This window comes from Passer domesticus, chromosome 2 (genome assembly GCF_036417665.1).
Source record: "Passer domesticus isolate bPasDom1 chromosome 2, bPasDom1.hap1, whole genome shotgun sequence".
NCBI lineage: Eukaryota > Metazoa > Chordata > Aves > Passeriformes > Passeridae > Passer > Passer domesticus.
Window position 1 is genome coordinate 5,085,700 of NC_087475.1, and position 19,333 is coordinate 5,105,032.

At 42.8% G+C, this 19,333-nt stretch overlaps 1 protein-coding gene across 6 annotated transcripts in view; it reads left to right on the forward strand.

The window, feature by feature from the left end:
* The window catches only part of HLCS (holocarboxylase synthetase), a 118,075-nt gene that overhangs the window by 93,291 nt on the left and 5,451 nt on the right, over nucleotides 1-19,333 (forward strand). For all 6 annotated transcript variants that reach the window (XM_064406565.1, XM_064406571.1, XM_064406587.1 and 3 more), the window contains 3 exons: nucleotides 11,245-11,312; nucleotides 12,370-12,530; nucleotides 16,492-16,606. In XM_064406565.1, the coding sequence (XP_064262635.1) occupies nucleotides 11,245-11,312; nucleotides 12,370-12,530; nucleotides 16,492-16,606 (344 nt within the window). The remainder of the gene's footprint in view (nucleotides 1-11,244; nucleotides 11,313-12,369; nucleotides 12,531-16,491; nucleotides 16,607-19,333) is intronic.

Sequence of the window (19,333 nt, forward strand, 5' to 3'; positions counted from 1 at the left end):
TACTTTTTTCCCCTGAAGTTTGCATTAAACTTTTCCTTAATCCCTTACATTATAACTTATATTTACATTATAACTTATATTTACATTATTTATATATTATGTTTATTTATGTGGTTATGTATTTAAATTTATTTATGTATTATTATTACTTATATATTATATTTATATATTAAATTTTTCAGGGTTACACCTCTACTTTTTATTAGAGAGGGATTAAAAACCTTATATTTTGTCTGTGGGAGTTCTTTGATTAAATTCTGGCTTTATTGACATGGAAGGAACGGGGTGCTTTGATTGCTTTTGCACAGTGAAATATTATTAATCCTTTTTTTTCCCAAAGATTTCATGCATCACCGTTCTTAATGGAAAAAAAGCCATGCAAGTGAAATAATTGTGCTTTACCTGCCAATTTATGAAGCCACAATTGGGAAAAATTGAGGAAGGTTTGATTGATTGCCAAGCAATGTGTCCAATAACCACCTTAGTGATGATGTTTGTACCATACACAGCCCAAAAATCACAATATGCACCAGCATTTCGAACTTTTAAAACCTTCTGTGTGTATTTTTCAATTAAATGGTGAGAGATGAGAATTTGGAAATTGAGACTCAGGTGCGTTTGACCGAGGAAAGCTGAGGTAATGGAGAAATTTGCCTGAAATTTTAGTTAATTGTCTTTAAATATATTTTTTCAGCTAGAGGGTTAAAGCAATCGACAGGACCACAAGAAATGGCAGTGTGAAATCGTGCTGCCTTTTGTTTTGGTGTAGGAAAGCTGTTGTGTGTGCCTTCAGAAAGAGGAGAATCATTCCAATTATTTTTCAGTTAGCATTGGAGTAAGAAAACTGGGAATTTGCTGCATCCAGAACCTAAATTTCGAGCCCAATGGAAGTTGCAGGCAGAAAATAAAAGAAATTAAAGCAAATCATGGTAAAAAAAATCAAAGGTTTTGGAGGGTTCTCCTAAGTATAAATTACTTCTGTGATTTTAAGTATTGATGAAACTTTTAATAATAATAAGATAAATGAAAAGATATTAATTTAAATAAGGAAAATAATTGTTATTACTGATTTTTTAGGTCTTTCCAGTTTCTTCGGTGATTTTAAGTATTGATGAAACTTTTAATAATAATAATAATAATAATAGGAAAAATAATTTAAATAAGGAAAATAATTATTATGACTAATTTTTAAGGTCTTTCACAGTTCCTTCTGTGATTTTAAGTAGTGATGAAACTTTTAATAATAATAATAAGATAAAGGAAAAAAAATTTAAATAAGGAAAATAATTGTTATTACTAATTTTAAGGTCTTTCACAATTCCTTCTGTGATTTTAAGTATCGAGAAAACTTTTAATAATAATAATATAAAGGAAAAAAATGAATTTAAATGAGGAGAATAATTATTAGTATTTTTAGGTCTTTCACAGGTCCTTAACAAGGAATGGAATTTTTTTGTTGCTGAAATACTTCAATTTTTCCCAGTTTTCAGGGCTCTGGGAAGGATCCTGGGAGGGCACCTCACACAATTCTTATTTGTGCTGGTTTCCATTTCCATGATAAATCCAGTGTCTTTTGTTCTGCCTTCCCCCTGCTGGAGTGGCTCTTGGGGAATAACTTCAGCACTTCTCTGGTCAAACATGGCAACTGCTTCACACCCTCAGTGATTTAAGCCAGGAAATGAAGTGATGTCTTCATAAGTTGCAGAGAAATTTTCATAAGGAAATGCAATCACCCAGACTAGAAACTGGCCAGAAAATCGCATTAAAATCGCTGTGTGTGCAGAAAGTTCTCACTTGGCTTTTTGATCTGAGATGGAGCTAAGGAATAAGGAATAATAAGGAATATTGTATAAATTCACCTTCACAATGGGTTACTTTTGAGATCTTCATGTTTGTGATGCCTCATTGTGAATTAGTGAATCCAAAGCTGATTGAAAATAGATTTGTTATTTTGCTGAAATGTTTCTTGCTCTGCTGCATTGGGCTTGTTTTGAGATTTTCCTCTGAAAGTGATCAAATTGAGCATTCTTAAAGCATCTTAGAGTCATGGAATGGGTTGCGCTGGGAGGGACCTTTAAAAGTCATCCACTGATGCCTCAGGTTTGAGCTTTTCTATTTTTCACATTCTGTGCTGCTTTAGTGTGTGGGGCTGAGCTTCACATTAGGGGATGGTGAGCTCTGTGCACAGAGCAGGGAGACAAAACAATTCCTGCTCCAGCTGGGCACCAAGGACAAATGATCCAAATCTCAGCCCAGGAGCACAAACCCCGTGGGCTGCAGAGAGAAAAACAAGCAGGATGGGACTGCAGGGGCTGCAGCTGGGATTGGACACTGAACTGCAATGTGCACATGGAGCAGAGCTGAGCCCAGGGAGAGACCCCGGCAGCGCTCGTGCATTTTGGGACCATTTGGGTTCATCCTGGGTGCAGCCCTGGCTGGGCTCTGGTGCTGCCCAAGGTGGAGCCATGGAGGCCTTTTCATAAATCCCTGCTTTATTCTTTAGCTCTGTGCAACGTCTGTTCTCTGCCTTACCATGGGCAGGGACACCTTCCACTGTGCCAGGCTGCTCCAGCCCCAGTGTCCAACCTGGCCTTGGGCACTGCCAGGGATCCAGGGGCCTCCCCACCCTCACAGGGAGAATATTTTTCCTCGTTATCTGATCTAAACCTGTAATTTTTCAGTGTGAAGCCATTCCCTGTGTCCTGTCCCTGCATGCCCTGGAAATTGTCTCTCTCCAGCTTTCCTGGGGCTCCTTTGGGCCCTGCAAGGCCACCCTGAGCTCAGCCCAAAGCTTCTCCTGTGCAGGTGAACAATGCCAGCTGTGCCAGCCTTTCCTGCCAGCAGAGCTGCTCCATCCCTCTGCCCATCCTGGAGCCTCCTCTGGGCTCTCTGCAGCAGCTCCAGCTCCTCCTGGGCTGGGACAGGGCTGGGGCAGCTCTCAGGTGGGCTCTCACCTGTGGGGGCACAGAGGCACAATCCCCCCTCACTGTGGGGTTCTGGGCTGGGGCAGCTCCAGCTCTCACCCCCAGCACCCCCAAATCCTTCTCCCAGGGCTGCTCCATCTGCTCATCCCAGCCTGGGCTGATCCCAGGGTTTGCCCCATCCCAGCGTCAGGACCTCACACTTGGTTTTGTTGAACCTTTTGAGGTTCCCATTCCCAATCCCGAGGCTGTGTCACTGCCCAGGGATGAAATCCCTGCTGGAGGTGCCATCCCCACCGGCTGCAGTGCTCCGGGTGCTCCCAGCTCTCCCTGCAGTGCCAGCTGTGCCTGGGCTCTGTGTCCCACTGCCATCTGTAAGGGGGGCAGCTCTGCAGTTCTCTTCTGTGCTGGCTTTGACCTCAGACAAGGGCTGGATCTGGCTTTGATCAGTGTGTTTATAGTTTTTATTTTAGCATGAAGATTCTACTCTTACCATGTTATGGTAAATATATTTCACTGCATTCTGGTAAATGTGCTGTTTCTTAACTCTTGGCACTGGAGTTCTGTTTCCTAACAAAATCTGTTTCATTCCCATTTGTCCCATGTTCACTTTTGGCTTCAGGTAGCTTTTTCAAGAAAGGGTATGAATTGAAAAAATTACTTACTAGACGGGAAAAAATGAAATAAATTGTTCAAAACAGGACAAGTTTTTGCTTTTCAAATTAAGAATTGAAATAAACTGCTAAACTCTATTCACATCTCCCCTGGAAACGCCCTCCTTTGCTGTAACTTTGTGGTCTTGATGATATTCACAGAGAAACTGATTTACTGAATAAAGAAGTTCTTTAAGTTTGCACTTTTGGAACATGACCAGTGTGTCTGAACCCAGGTTTCAAATTTTACTGGCATTTTGTTGGCAAACTAATTTTTTGGAGTCCTTTCTTATTTGGATATGTTTCCTGACACCTCTGCCTGTATGGTACTGCCTTTTAAAATTCTCTTTTTCTTTCTCTTTTTCAAGAGGAAAAACCTATAAATATAGACAAAGGACTAATTATAAAATATCAGGTATAAATATAGAGAGACAAGAAAATTACCAGCTGAAAAATGCAGTGAGCAGAGAAAAAAAGAAAAAGAGAATTTCATGGTAGAGTTCTGTGCAGCAGGCCCTGGTTCTCAAAGCAATTCCACCAGCAAAGCATGAACCATTCCCAATTCATAATACCATCATTTCAATCAAGCATGAGCACATGGGTGGTAAAAAAGAGGTGATTTAGTCTTCCCTTCTCTTCCCTGGCATCTTTTGCTCTTGCTTCCCCTTTGCCAGCAGCAGCTTTCATTTATGGAGAGCTGAAAAACATCTCAGGTGGCTTTGTCCTGCTCCCAGCCCTCCTCCATCCTGCATTTTCCCTGGAACTGAATTACTATTGCCCTGCTGAAGGATTTACCCAGCCAGCCAAAGGAGCTGGGAGCTCCTCACCCACGTCATTCATTCGGGAGAATATTCCTTGCTGGAAATGCCCTGTCTAGTTCAGGACAATCTTCTTTTTGTAGCATTTCTTGAGGTAACAAGGAACCAGCTGTGCAAGGTTGCAGTGCTTTTTTAGCTTTCCCCACGGCTGGGATATTGTAATCCCTTTAATGCTTTTCCTCACTGGTGCAGGACTTTGGTGTATCCGAGGAGTTCAAGGAGAATTTGACACTAAATGGCCCTTTCTGTGCTAACTTTGCTGTGGGGGAACCCACTAGAAAGTGAAAGGAGCAATGAATTTTTGCATTGGAACAGAAGAGTGCATTCATGTCAAGGGGTATTCTGGTAAATGTTTTTTCTTGCTGGATTTAGGCACAGTTTTAAGTGAGATTTCTGTCATTTAAATCAGCCCGAGTTGGATTAGCAGCTGAGGTGTTTTTGTCTCAGCTGGGGGAGTCAATCCCCTGGGAGCACCTGGTTGTGTGTAAAATGCCTCATGGAAAGTGGAGGATGGAGAAATGTAAATATTTCAGCTTGTAAGAGAGTGTGCAAATGGTTTTAGGATCCTGCCTGGGAGACAGAATTCCAGTGACCACCACTGGGGCTCAATCACTGATTTAATAGTTACAAAGGCTAATTTCTGACTGATTTCAACCAAACCTAAATGTCTGCTGGAAACACCAGAGATGCCAAGTTCCTGTGTGTTTTCTGGAGTCAGGATATGGTTGAACTGACGGGGGCTCCCGGGACGAGTGAAGAGATCTGAATCTTGACTCCATGTTTCAGAAGGATGATTTATTATATTATGGTATATATTATATTAAAATGATATACTGAAACTATACTAAAAGAATAGAGAGAGAGAAATCCATCAGAAAGCTAAAAAGAACAAGATAGCAATGAAGAATGATAACAAAAGCTCGTGATTCTCAAAGAATCTAACGCAGTTGCATCTATGATTGGTTATTAAGTAGAAACAACTCACAGGAACCAATCCAAGATGCACCTGTTGGTAAACAATGTCCAGACTACATTCCATAACCATCAGATAGTTAATTGTTTACATTTCTTTTCTGAGGCTTCTCAGCTAGAATAGGAGAAAAATCCTAGCATAGGATTTTTCATGAATTATCGTAGCTGCACTCAGAATCCCTGCAGGTTTCTAGTCCAACCTCCTTCTTCTGAGCAGGGTCAACAATGAATTCTGACCAGCTTGATCAAGGCTTTTTTCCAGTCAGGTCTGGAAAAACTCCACATCCTATTCCAGAGTTTAGTTATCCCCACAGCTCAGTGTTACTCACAGGCTGGCTGGATGTGTGTGCCATTTCCTCCTGGATCCCCTCCTTTCCTTCACCTCTTATTAAACTTCTGAAGACATTAAATAGGACAAGTCTTGGAGAACCCCCTGAGGATCTGCAGTTGTATGCAGCCCACAGCTGGAGTACAAACCAGGATTTTCAATCCCAGAATCCAGACCCTTTCTGCTCAAGGCTTGGCTTGGATACAGGGATGTTTGAAAGAACAGCTTGGAGATGTTTTCCCTCTCAGTCTGGCACCACTCTGATGTCCTTGGCCATGAAGGTGGCATGTGCCCTCAGAAATCTCAGATCCATCCCCTCTGCTCTCACTGACCTGACTGAGCCACGATTTCCCAAGAGATTTATGAGATCAATTCTTTTCTACTGCTGGTGTTTCCTCTTCTCCCTCTGAACTCTGTGTGATGTCCTGGAGGACCCTGTTGGTGAAGACCTGGGCAAAGAATTCCTTGAGTAGCTCTGCCTTAGGTGTGTCCACTGTGTTTTAGCCTCAGTCAGCTGAGACCCCGTATTTTCCTTCTTCTTTTTTTTTTTCTTTTCTTTTTTTAATCACATTCCAGTAGAAGTTCTTGCTGCCATTTTCCCCTGCAATGTCTAATACAATTAAGCTTTCCATTCTCTGGGCAATATTTCTGCATTTCTCCTTTGTTGTATTCCTCCTTGCTTCCATCTTTTTTGAACATTTTTTTTACACTTTTGGATTCCCTTTTTTAGCCAAAGCAGCCTCTATTCACGTCCTTATTTTCCTCGGGATTGGGACAGGGTTATTTTGTGGAGGAGAATTTGTAAAGACCAGATCATTTGAGCTCCTTTTTTCCTTCAGGGATGTCACCCATAAGATCCCATCAGCCCAAATAAACTGAATGCAGCGTTTGTTCTTCCTCAAAACTTTCCCACATTTCCTCATTTGGTGGCTTTTAGCAGACTCCCAGCATGGTGTCCCTCACAGAAACTGCTGCTTTGGGGGCAATAACAACATTTCTTTTATATTTGATAGAATCATGGAATGGTTTGGGTTGGAAGGGACATCAAAGATTGTCCAGTTTCACCCCCTGCCATGGGTAGGGACACCTTCCAGTGTCCCAGGCTGCTCCAGCCTGGCCTTGGGCACTTCAGGGATTCAGGGGCAGCCACAGCTGCTCTGGGAATTCTTTCCAGGGCCTCTCCACCCTCACAGAGAAGAATTTTTTCCCAATATCTAATCCAAACCTACTCTCACTCATGGTGTCTTCTCCTCTAACTGTTGCCCTCCAACCTAAATAATTCTGGAATTCATTGATTTGACTAAAATTGAAAAGGTTTGGGGTTTTTGGTTGGGTTTTTTTGGTTGGTTGGTTGGTTTTTGGTAGGTTGGTTGGTTGGTTTTCTGTGTTGCTTTTACAATACTCTCTAAACAACCTCCTCGAGAGTGAGATTTTCAGGCAAGGAACTCGAAGGGAAGGGACAAATCTGCCCACAACTCTTGTGCCCAGGTATTTTAACATCTGGAATGCACTGCTGGCTGTGGTAATGTCTCTGCAATACTGTAACGCAGCAGGATGCTTTAATGAGAGTTTCAACCTTAAACCCACAACATCAATGAAATTTATAGTTGTTAACATTAGTCAAACGTGGTTTTGGGGGTTTCAGTTCCCATTTTATATTCGTGTAGGATGAAAAGTTGTTGTGGTGGCAGGCCAGAGTCCTCCTTACACTTGGAGTTTCTGTAAAATAATTAAATATTGTTTATTATGTACTGCAGGGTGGGGAGGAGGACATTTGTATAAAAAACTGTGCTAGAACCTCTCTTACTATTTCAGCTGCTTTAATACTCTTGAATGCCAAAAGTGCCTTGCTCACATTTTGGAAAATACCACAAAAATGTTCAAAAAAGAGAAAAGTTTACATAAAATTCCAGTATCATCTTCTATGATCATATAGATGTCATCTGATATTCTTCCTGATGGGTAAATTTATTTTAATGTCGCCATAATTTTATATCTCATTCTGTTTTTTGGAATTAATACCCAGGGCATAGAGCACGAAAAAGAAAGAAAAAAAAAATTCTTGAAGGAAAAAAATTGGGGGGGGGGGGGAGAGAATGTGGTGAGCACTGTGATTAAGCCTCTCTGCAGAAAAACAAAATTGTTAAGTCTGCAACTGATTAAGTTGAAAGAGAAGAAGGGAAGTCAATATGTAAAAAAGTGCACGTACAGTTAATCTTTCTGGTAAGGAAAATCCAAGTTGTTTCTCCCAGAGAAGAAACAAACCCCACCAAACTAACAAGCACACACCATGTACAGAGCTCTGAAGCTGGGGGAAGGCAGGCAGGAGGCTGTGTGCAGAATTTTATTATCATTGCCTTCATGTTAATTCCAGCACAATCTCAGGAAGTTGTAAAAAATCAATCCCTGTGTCTCTTGGTGTATCAGTCTGGGAATTAACAACTTCCCCATGTTGTGTCCCTTAAAGAATTTCTTTGTGACCCTTGAAAGTCCAGCCTCAGTCTCTCCATGTAATAAGTTGTTACCTGCTGCCAAGTCTCCAAGAGCTGCATCATCTGTTCTCCTAATTGTATCTCTTTGGGGCAGAAGCCTGTGTTTTGCATTCCTAATTAGCTTTTTTCCTGCTCTGTTTATTTTCCTCCCCTCATGGCAGCCCATGATTTTTTTTTTCATTATTTAAAAACAGATACATGAATGGAGAAGCAGCAGAAATCCGTGTGTTTCAGCAAAGCCTGTAATTTCCTCCTAGTTGTGTGTCCAAGTTTAAATTGGATTTTTATGTTGCAAAAGCATGGACTTGGTGTTGTAATCAGGCTGCTCCCAGAAGACAGGGATGAAACCTCCTGAGCTTTGGGGGATTTTCCCCCTGGGGGGCTGGAGTGTGTCCAGGGAAGAGAAGGATCTGGAAAACACATCCTGGGAGGAGCAGCTGAGGGAGCTGCGGGAGCTCAGCCTTGAGACAAGGAGGCTCAGGAGAAGCTCATTGCAGGAGGGAGGATTGGTGAAAGTGAAAGGAGGAGAGGAAATGGCCTCAGATGGCACCAGGGCAGGCTCAGGTTGGAGACCGGGAAAGAAAATTTCCCTGGCAGAGTGGTCAGGCCTTGGGCTGAGCTGCCCAGGGAGGTTTGGAGTCGCTGGAATTGTCCCAGAGGAGTCTGGATGTGGCCCTTGGGGACAGGGTTTGGGGTGATGCTGGTGGCACTGGATGGTCCTGGAGGGCTTTTCCAGCCTTGATGATTCAGGGATTTAGTGTCAAGAGGTAAAATTTGCTGCTAAAGGTGGTAGATGGGTGGGCTTGGTCTAAGCATGTGAGCCACAGTGTCCAGAGGAGACAATTCCCAAGGTGTGTTTTGTGGAAGGTGATTGGCAAAGACATTTTCTGGCTGTTGGCCATTGATGACACCTCCATGACTCAGGAATAATGTGGGAAAACATCGTGGGGCCTGGTCCAGCTCCTGCTGGTTTGTGTGTTCCTACTCATGGCAGGGGGTGGAACTGGGTGATCTTTAAGGTCCTTTCCAACCCAAAGCATTCCAGGATTCTGTGATTTGTAATTAGCAAAGGCATTTGTGACCCAGACTTTGCTTGGGCTTTCCAATAACCTCATCATCATGAAAGCAGAATCTCAGAATCACAGAATGACCAGGTTGGAAGAGACTTTAAAGACCATTGAGTCCAACCCTGCCCCAACAGCTCAGCTAAACCCTGGCCCCCAGTGCCACATCCAGGCTTTGTTAAACACCCCCAGGGATGGGCACTGCACCACCTCCCCGGGCAGCCATTCCAGAGCTTTATCACCCTTTCCATAAAAAACATTTTCCTAACATCCAACTTAAATGGAGTCAGGCATTTGAAAGGTACTCTGAACCCTCTGGGTTTCTTGCATTTTGGTGCTGCCACAGCCCCAGGAGTCGCTGGTGTCCCATTTCCCAGCGTGTGGAGCAGGAGCAATGGAGGGTTCCTCATCCCAGCACCAAGACATTGTGTGTCTGGGGGACACTCACAGCTCCTCCTTGCTGCTCCTGCACCTCCTCAATTGCAGAGCCTGAAACTGCTCCCAAACCCATCTGAAATTCAGGGGAAATTGTTGGTTTTCTCAGCTTTTACAGAGACAGGGCACCTGAGAGGTGTTGTAAAAGATTTTATTCTATTCTGAGTCTCAATGAATAGGGACACACAAGAGATGTAAAGCTCTTTCTATCAGAAACCAACCTGTTTCTTAATTACTTTATTAATTAAGAAACAGGTTGGTTTCTGATAGAAACTTTACTTAATTACTTTATAAATGTTTTTCAACTTATTAATTTTACCACACAATACTTCTATTACTTCTAACACCAATTATCTATATTTTTTCCTTACATAGCATTACTACAATACAATACTACAATAATACTACAATACTACTACAATACTACAGTACATCTTTCACATTTCTAATTCTCTAAAATATCTAATCATTCTACAAAACCATATTTTAAATCTTATTTACACCTTATCTCAGTATTTACATAAAAATATACATCACTACATAAACTTTCTGTCAAACTTTAGACATTCTTCACAAATCCATTTCTCACAGGAAATCATTGTGAATGGAACTTTTTGCTCTGATTTGGGCTGCCCTTACCCCCGAGACAAGATTGCTTTTATAGGAATGAACAGCATCGTGTTTGTGCCTGTGGGAGAAGCAGATTTGTGGGCTAGACATCCCTTTTTGGGCTTACCTCAGAGGCAACATCTTGAATATGTTTTATCTCTGAAATAACTCTTCCTGAAAACGTGAAATGGAGGAGGATCATGGTGCAGTTCAGATTTGTTTAAAAGTGGCTTGAACAAAGTTCTCACAGTAGGGTTTTTTTCTTCTTTTCATTTTTTTTCCTTTTTTTTTATATTTTAAGTGTAGCATTGACTCATTTGGTGGTGTTAAAGTGCACTTTCTACTTATCCCCAGAGGAAAGTTAGTATTCTTTTAAGTGAAACTATTTTAAAAGCAGAACACAAGCCTAAAATAAGCCAGTGTTCTCTAGAGCTCTCAGAAGGTGTAGATTTATTTACTGTAGTTAAATCATAATTAGTTCTCAGGGGATAGTGTATCTTTTAAACTGCTTTATTGCCACCATATTGGTTTTCTAAATAATCAGAAACTGCTGCTCTTATATTTTGTAGTATGAACAAAAATTTGCTGTAAGTAGAAACAAATGTTTAGAATTGCTGGTTGTCACTTGCTGAAGATAGGGACACCAAAAAAAATGAGCACTTGAGGAAGAAGTGAAGAAATACAAAACCTGTGTTATCAGAACTCAAATGAACTGTAGCTCTGACTTATTTCAGCCTAAAAGATAAAATAATACTTTACATTCTCGTTTTTCAGCCAATCATTTTTTAATATTCTAATGGGTTTGGATCAGGACTAAATGTTAACTGAAAAAATGGTGGTGCAACGTTAACATAAAATATTACCTGATATTTAAGCCTTGATTTTCATGAATGTAGCTTAGTGTTGCAGCTGATAAGCATGTGGGGTTTTTGGTTTTTTCCCTAATTGGCAGGTTAATGTTCGAGTTGCCTGAGGAGATGGGTTTAATAGCAGTGGCTGTTCGACAAACACAAGGGAAAGGTGAGTAAATCTCCTTATTTTACTCATAAATGTGTATTAAATACACAAAGTAGAACATTTTAAGCTGCATTATGAGCATTTTTGATAGTATAATCCATTGAATAAGCCTGTCCTTTTTCCCTCCCGCTCAAACTGTGGATTCAAACTGAAAACCCAAAAGTTAATAAGAGACCAAAGTAAACATTTTCAGGATGTTTGGTGGCTTTTGCAGAAATGATTTAGTGGTCTCCTGGTTCCTGCCAAAAAAGTTTTGCCAGTCACAAAAGCTGCCATCACTGCACTCAGTGTAACACAAGTCAGAGCTCCAGATGAAAACTGAAACTGGGTGAACTGGAACAGGACTGGGGCTTGACTTGCTCTGAGATTGAGTCTGAAGGACCTGCCTGAGCAGATAAATGTAAGCAAGTCGTGTTTCCTGCCCTGAAAAATGCTGGCACTTCTTTAAAAGCCACATTTATTCTGCTGGAAGAGCAGAGTGTGTGGCCCAAGAAGCTTTTCCGAGCTCAAATCCATGAGAAGATGATTCCCTGCTTTCAGTGCAGGGAGGTTCAGGGTTTGGGTACATTTTCAGAAATGCTTCTCCACTTGAACAAAGCAAGATCTTCTGAAATGTGTCTGTTAGCAGAGACCAGGAAAAGCCTGGAAGCAGCAGATTTAGCACATGCTGGGAAATTGAGTAGCAGCTTGTACTTCAGAACCTCAGAACAGAATGGCCTGAGTTGGAAGGGACCTTAAAGATCATCTTGTTCCACCTCCTGCCACACCTTCCACAAAACCAGGTTCTCAGAGCCCCATCCAGCCTGGCTTTGAACACTTACAGAGATGGGAATATATTTTAAATATCTCTTTTTTTTTTTTTTTTAAGAAAAAGCTTTGCAGTTTAACCCTTTTTCTTTCAAAATTGGTTTGGAAACTCCATTAAAGGAACTGTTGGTACATTTTTGGATGGATACCTTTGAATCTTTCTCTTTAGTTGTTATCTACATTCACAAAGTGATCTTTTTTATAAATGTCCTTTTCTTGAGTTGAAATTCCCCTTTTTTCTCTCCCTGCCCAGGTCGTGGTGGAAACGTTTGGCTCAGTCCCGTGGGCTGTGCCCTGTCCACCCTGCACCTCTCCATCCCTCTGCATTCCAACCTGGGCCAGAGAATTCCTTTTATCCAGCACCTGGTGTCCTTGGCAGTGGTAGAGGCAGTCAGGTCCATACCAGGATATGAGGTATGTCCTTCTAACTCATCTCAAAACCCCTGGTTCCATTTCCATTAAATTCAGATTATAACTGTGTCTTTTTGTGTGTAATGGCTGAATGCATAATTCAGTTCTTCAGCTCTAAGAAGAACCTAAAGTTAACCTTACCAATGTTTGATTATTGATATGTTTGGAGAAATCCAATATCCAGAGGATGAATATTGTTTTACTGAGCTGATCAAATGCACTGCACTCATTTCACTCTTAATCTTATGAAACTGAAGCCTCAATCCTCAGCAGTAAAGAAAAAGTCAATTTTGTTTGCCCAACAATGAGCTGATTTGTTTTGATTTTGAAGGAGAATAAGGAGGAGGGGAAAAATGAATAAAACTGACAAATCCTTTTCTGCTTTTTTGTTGGTGCTGTTTCAGTGGTCACTTTATCCCTTTTAAAGGATTTTTCCAACCCTTGTTTAAGGTTGAAAACTGATTTCTAAAGCAAGAACTGAGGAGAATTGCTCTCGAGAGGGAATCAAGTGTCCTGTCATCAGTATTAAAATGAAGAACCAGTCTTCTTTATCACCTCATATATCTCCTTTTTAATGTTACCATTTCCTAATATTTGCTAACTATAAAACTTTGGTATTTTACAGAAGTAGTTAACTAAAGCATATGTTTCCTATATTACAGAAAATCAATGACTTATACACATTTACACATGAACTTTATTATAGTGGCACCCAGTAGCTTTGCTGCAGTTTAGGGTCTGTCAGCCTTTCTATTAAAACCTTCTAAATTCAGTGCTTCATAACCTGACTGGAAAAACAAAATGCTTCAGGCTAAAATTTGCAATATAAAATATTTGGCTGGAGTGGATAATTTGACCACTTAAAAACGAAGGGACAAGGGTTAGTTTTATAAAATATGGGGATAACTGGGGAAGGAGCTGATTTATGAATGGAGTTGGTTTTGCTGCTGTGTGCCTGCCCTGATGTACTGTGGCATTTTTTAATTTTACTCCATTCAAGAGGAAAAAGGTGACTGAAGGTCCAAATATTGATGTAAAAAATGTAGATCAATAATGTGTGTACTGTACTGAGCATTTGGACAGTAAAGAGCTTTCTGTGACCAGGGCAGATCTACTGAACCTGAGGGGACATCAGCCATTGGCAGGGGGGCAAAACAGAGTTAAAGGTTTAGAATCAATTATGTTACAGCAAGAAATTTTTAAAAATTATCAAAAACTCAGTGCTTGAATTTCCCCTTTGGACTCAAGTCCTGCAAGGTTTTTCCTTATGCTCATGTCATGCCAGCTGCAGCAGCCACAATCAGTGGGATGATCTACAGAGTGATGGAATCATGGAATGGCTTGGGTTTTGAAGGGATCTGAAAGATCATCCTACCCCTGCCATGGCAGGGACACCTTCCACTGTGCCAGGCTGCTCCAGCCCCAGTGTCCAGCCTGGCCTTGGGCACTGCCAGGGATCCAGGGGCCTCCCTCACAGGGAGGATATTTTTCCTCATTATCTGATCTAAACCTGTAATTTTTCAGTTTGAAGCATTCCCTGTGTGCTGTCCCTGCATGCCCTGGAAATTGTCTCTCTCCAGCTTTCCTGGGGCTCCTGCAGGCCCTGCAAGGCCACCCTGAGCTCAGCCCAAAGCTTCTCCTGTGCAGGTGAACAATGCCAGCTGTGCCAGCCTTTCCTGCCAGCAGAGCTGCTCCATCCCTCTGCTCATCCTGGAGCCTCCTCTGGGCTGGTTCCAAAATGTCCCTGTCTCAGTTCATCATCCAGTCATTGTTTTTAGGATGCCACAATTACTGACTCTGCTGAACCAGAGGCCTTTGTTGTGGGTCCTCCCAGAGCAGATCTGAGGGCTCAGTTGGAAGTTCCCTTGTCAGATGTTAATGCTGAGGATGCAAATGGGCTTTAAGTCAAGAGGATGCTTTGCTCTCCCATTTTGAGATCAGCAGAGTCTCTCTCTAGTGAGGGAAGACAAGACCATGCTTCATTTCCAGCGTATTTTGTGATGTTTTGTGTGGTACCTGGTGAAACCGCTCCGTAGCAAAGTCATGAGAGTCCTGAGAACACCCAGCTGCCTCAATTGTTCCTGCTGCTTGTTGTCACTTCAGTCACAGGGCTACTGTCTGGTGTCTTACAGGTGTGTGTTTCCCCCTTTGGCAGCCCTTTTATCACTGCTAGCACCATTTCACTGTGTCATTCCTCCCGTGTCTCCAGAGTCCCCTAAAAGCCTTCCCCCAGTGCGAGGAGCCAAGTTCTTTCCCATAATGAATAGGAGCTGGTGATACTTTCCCTCAGAATGCTTTGATAGCAAAATCAGGTAGTATTTCCTGTCAGTGGATGTGTCATGGACTCCTCCCTGGCCTTTAAATCTGTCAGGAAAGTAGACACGGACCCAGGTGCAGCTTTCACACATCCTGTAAAGGGATTTCATCCCCTACAAGAGGAGGGAATGCGACTCTTGTAGGCCTGGAGCACCTCCCATAATTTGCCCCCGGGGATGAAGCAGTCATGGGCAGTGTTTCAAACTGCAGGAAGCACATTTGCTTTCTTTTTGTGTTTAAGTAGCCAGTGCAAAGTTCAGCTCAGCCCTGTGGTTTCAACAAAAGCTGCTCTGTGGGGCTGGGACCTTGTCACAGCTCAGTTTGGGTTTCCATCCCCGCAGTGCTGCTGAGAGCGGGGACAGCTTTGGGACATTTCTGAACTATTTATGTGGTTGGGAACTGGGATTTCTCCTGTCTGCTGAATTTCCTTTCTGAAATTCAGGATGTCACTGTCTCTTTGGCTGCTACTGATGCCTTGTGAAGGCTGACCCAGAGCAGAGGCTGGACAGAGTTAAAGAATAAAGCAGGGATTTATTAAAAGGCCTCCATGGATCCACCTTAGGCAGCACCAGAGCCCAGCCAGGGCTGCACCCAAGATGAACCCAAATGGTCCCAAAACGCACGAGCGCTGCCGGGGTCTCTCCCTGGGCTCAGCTCTGCTCCATGTGCACATTGCAGTTCAGTGTCCAACCCCACTGCAGCCCCTGCAGTCCCATCCTGCTTGTTTTTCTCTCTGCAGCCCACGGGGTTTGTGCTCCTGGGCTGAGATTTGGATCATTTGTCCTTGGTGCCCAGCTGGAGCAGGAATTGTTTTGTCTCCCTGCTCTGTGCACAGAGCTCAGCATCCCAAAATATGAAGCTCAGCCCCACACACTAAAGCAGCCCAGAATGTGAAAAATAGAAAAGCTCAAACCTGAGACATCAGTTCCTGCAAGATTTCCCAGGCAGGGTTACATTTTCTGTAGCATTTTTGAAGCACTTCAGTAGATTCTCATTATGAACAGCAGTTGACAGCAGCACTTTGGGTGTAGCAAAGAGGCAGAGAAAATTCTCCTCCTCTGCTCTGCTCAGGTGAGAGCCCACCTGAGAGCTGCCCCAGGCCTGCCCCAGCACAGGAGGAGCTGGAGCTGCTGCAGAGAGCCCAGAGGAGGCTCCAGGATGAGCAGAGGGATGGAGCAGCTCTGCTGGCAGGAAAGGCTGGCACAGCTGGCATTGTTCACCTGCACAGGAGAAGCTTTGGGCTGAGCTCAGGGTGGCCTTGCAGGGCCTGCAGGAGCCCCAGGAAAGCTGGAGAGAGACAATTTCCAGGGCATGCAGGGACAGGACACAGGGAATGGCTTTAAACTGAAAAATTACAGGTTTAGATCAGATATTAGGAACAATTTCCTCTCTGGCAGGGTGGGCAGGGCTGGGATGGAATTGCCAGAACAGCTGTGGCTGCCCCTGGATCCCTGGCAGTGCCCAAGGCCAGGTTGGACACTGGGGCTGGAGCAGCCTGGCACAGGGGAAGGTGTCCCTGCCATGGCAGGGCTGGCACTGGGTGGGCTTTGAGGCCACTCCCAACCCAAACCATTCCATGATTCTCTACAGGCTGTGGAGTGATGAATGAGCCATGAATGTCTCTAAATATCTGGTTTTGTTTCTTCAGGACATTGAGCTGCGAGTGAAGTGGCCAAATGATATTTACTACAGTGATCTGATGAAGATTGGTGGAGTTCTGGTAAACTCAACACTCATTGAAACAACATTTCATATTCTCATTGGTAAATGTCTTATTTTGAAGCTTTTCTGTGCTTCTTTTTTTTTTTTCTGGAGGATTTTGTTATCAGTGTCTGTATCAGTAAAAATGGCAACGATGAGAACAAATAATGACAGCAGGCATAAGGAAATAAAGCACAACATGAAATCCAGAGGAAGCACAAAAAGTAAATGTTTTCATCCTTCTTAATAATTCCATATGCTTGACAAGTAAAACATAAATGCAAGCATCTGGATTGGTGTAGTAGAGTTCAAAGGAAGAGCATTACATGGGAGAGGGAAATTGTCCTCCTTGATTTATTGCAAAACCAGTGGAATATACTGAAAACTCCATCCTTTTTTCCCAATTTATGGATTTTTTGTAACATGAAAGATAGTTAAATGAAGAACATGCCTTTTAAATCAAAAGAAGAGCTACATACACAGAGTAATGTTTTTTCATTTTTTAATTATTGAGATGTTTTTATCATCTTTAGTCTGATAATCATCCTGCTCTGTGATAAGGAAGTTTTTTCCCTAAGCATCCCAGATCTGCTCAGAAACTTTCCAGATTCTGGTCCTAAAAATAATTGTCTCTGCTGTGTGTAGAAAACAGAAGGAAATTCCTTAGCAAGTCTAAAAGGGTAAAAAAAAAAAAAAAGATATTTGAATGTAGCACAAGTAAAGTATCCTGCGAAGATGGAGTGGTCATGGTGTTGTTTCTGTGATTTTAGAGCTGCAAGAAAAGAGTTGAAGATGACACCTCCTTCTGTGAAACATGCCCAGACATGACATTTTCTGTTCAATTTTATACCTTCATTTTGTAAATAATCGACTCGAACAGAATGGAAATTGCACAGAAACTTAAGAAATCTCTCTGTGCCCCTTCAGCCATTTACAACTTCCATGTTTTCCTACAGCCTGGTTAACATAAGGAAAGCAGGAATACATCCAAAAATAGTTCCTTATATCAAGTATCTCTTAAGCACTTCACATATTTGGTTTGGACCTTTCCATTCTTACCCTAAACATCAAAATATTCCAATTCAAACGGAGACTTTCTGTATCCATTCTCTCTGATATCCATCTGGTAGGTCTGAGGTGTAGATAAATGCCTATTTTCATCAGTCTCTTTTCACCTGGGAGCTTTGAAAATTGAAACCTGCTTGCTCCATACAAATCCAAGGATCTTTTCCATCACTCCAGTGCTGAGTTTCCCTTGGAGTCCTAAAGGGGCCTCATGACATTTAAATTTTTGGATTAGTAGGAGTGATGGGATTCAGCTTCCCCAACAGGAAAGGCGTGTCAGATCCATCAGCCCTTTTCCAAAGGATCCTTTCCTAGACAGAATCCCAGGATCCCTGAGGTTGGGAAAGCCCTCTCAGCCCATGGAGTCCCAGCTGTGCCCACCTTGTCCCCAGCCCAGAGCACTCAGTCCCACGTCCAGGCCCTGAACTCACTGTTTCCTTGGCATTCCCAAGGATCTCCCATAAATGAGGATAATGATGGAAATCAAAGATCATCTCTGTGGCTTCACTTCTCCAAGGAGGAGCTCCGGGGAATAAGATCAAAGACAAACCTGCATTTTCACTGCTCAAGCCTTGCAGGTGACATGTTTCACATTGAGATTTTTAAACACAGTTTGGGGAAAAAAAACCAACCAAAAAACTTTTTTTTTCCAATCTGAAATTTAAAATTGAAGAACTTTACGGTGTTGGGACTTCTGGAGGAGGAGTTCTGAGAAGAACATTCACCATTAATGTGAGGGCCAGACCCGGAGCAGGCGGGGGAGCCAAGCACCAGTGGAATGCAGGGGACAGCCAGCGAGCGTGAGCGGCCAGCGCGCCTCTGCTCTGCTCAGGCACGTCCAGATCCTCATGGATCCACCACTGCAACATCCATCAGCCACATCAGCACGGCAGGGGCACTGCTCAGTGCTCTCTTCTCTCCTGGACCCTGCAGGGGTGCCCCCAGAGCCCTGAGCACCTCGTGGTTTTTAGATTTCCTGGCTGCCTTTTTCCCTTTGCCGTGTTCATTCCCAGGTGTTGGGGCTTCTGCTGAGCTCCTCGTGCCAGGGTGGCTGTTGTGTCCCACTTTTTGGATGGCTGGGCAGTGATCCTGAGGCTGCTGATGGACCCCCTCAGTGGCCACGGTGTCTCTGCTCCCTCACACTGGAGTGCAGATGGCTGAGCTGGGATTTGCTGGCCCAGCTCGTTGCATTTTCCAGTTCATTTTCCTTTATCTCTTTCCAGTAACCCATTTCAGCTCGTTTCCACAGGACTGGTGTGTTGAGATCACTGTGCCTTGTTTGTCTGCGTTCCCTGACTTGTTAAAAATCAAAAACTCCTTTTCACTGAAGGGATCCTTCTCAAAGTTAATATAAATTATGAATTATTAACAGCAAATTTACAAATCAAGACATCTGCACCTCCTTGGAGGTGCATCATGCCCAAACCTGATTGACAGACAGGGGGTTTTATCCCAAATGTCTGAGGGAAGAAAAAAACCCCCAAATTATTAGGAGAAAAAAATAAACAGGTAATACAATATACTTCTTTACATCCCTCAAAGCCTGTTTCTGCAGGCTGCAGAAAAGGCCCCAAGAGCCATATTTAAACAAGGGAGGCATTCTGCCAACTCAGAATTTGGGAATTCCAGCTGGAGAAATCTCAGCGAGAGGCTTGAGGCTTCTAAAGGATATGCTGTGGTGAGATAGATTAGGCAAACTGGAGTCTTACAAAGTTAAAATCAAA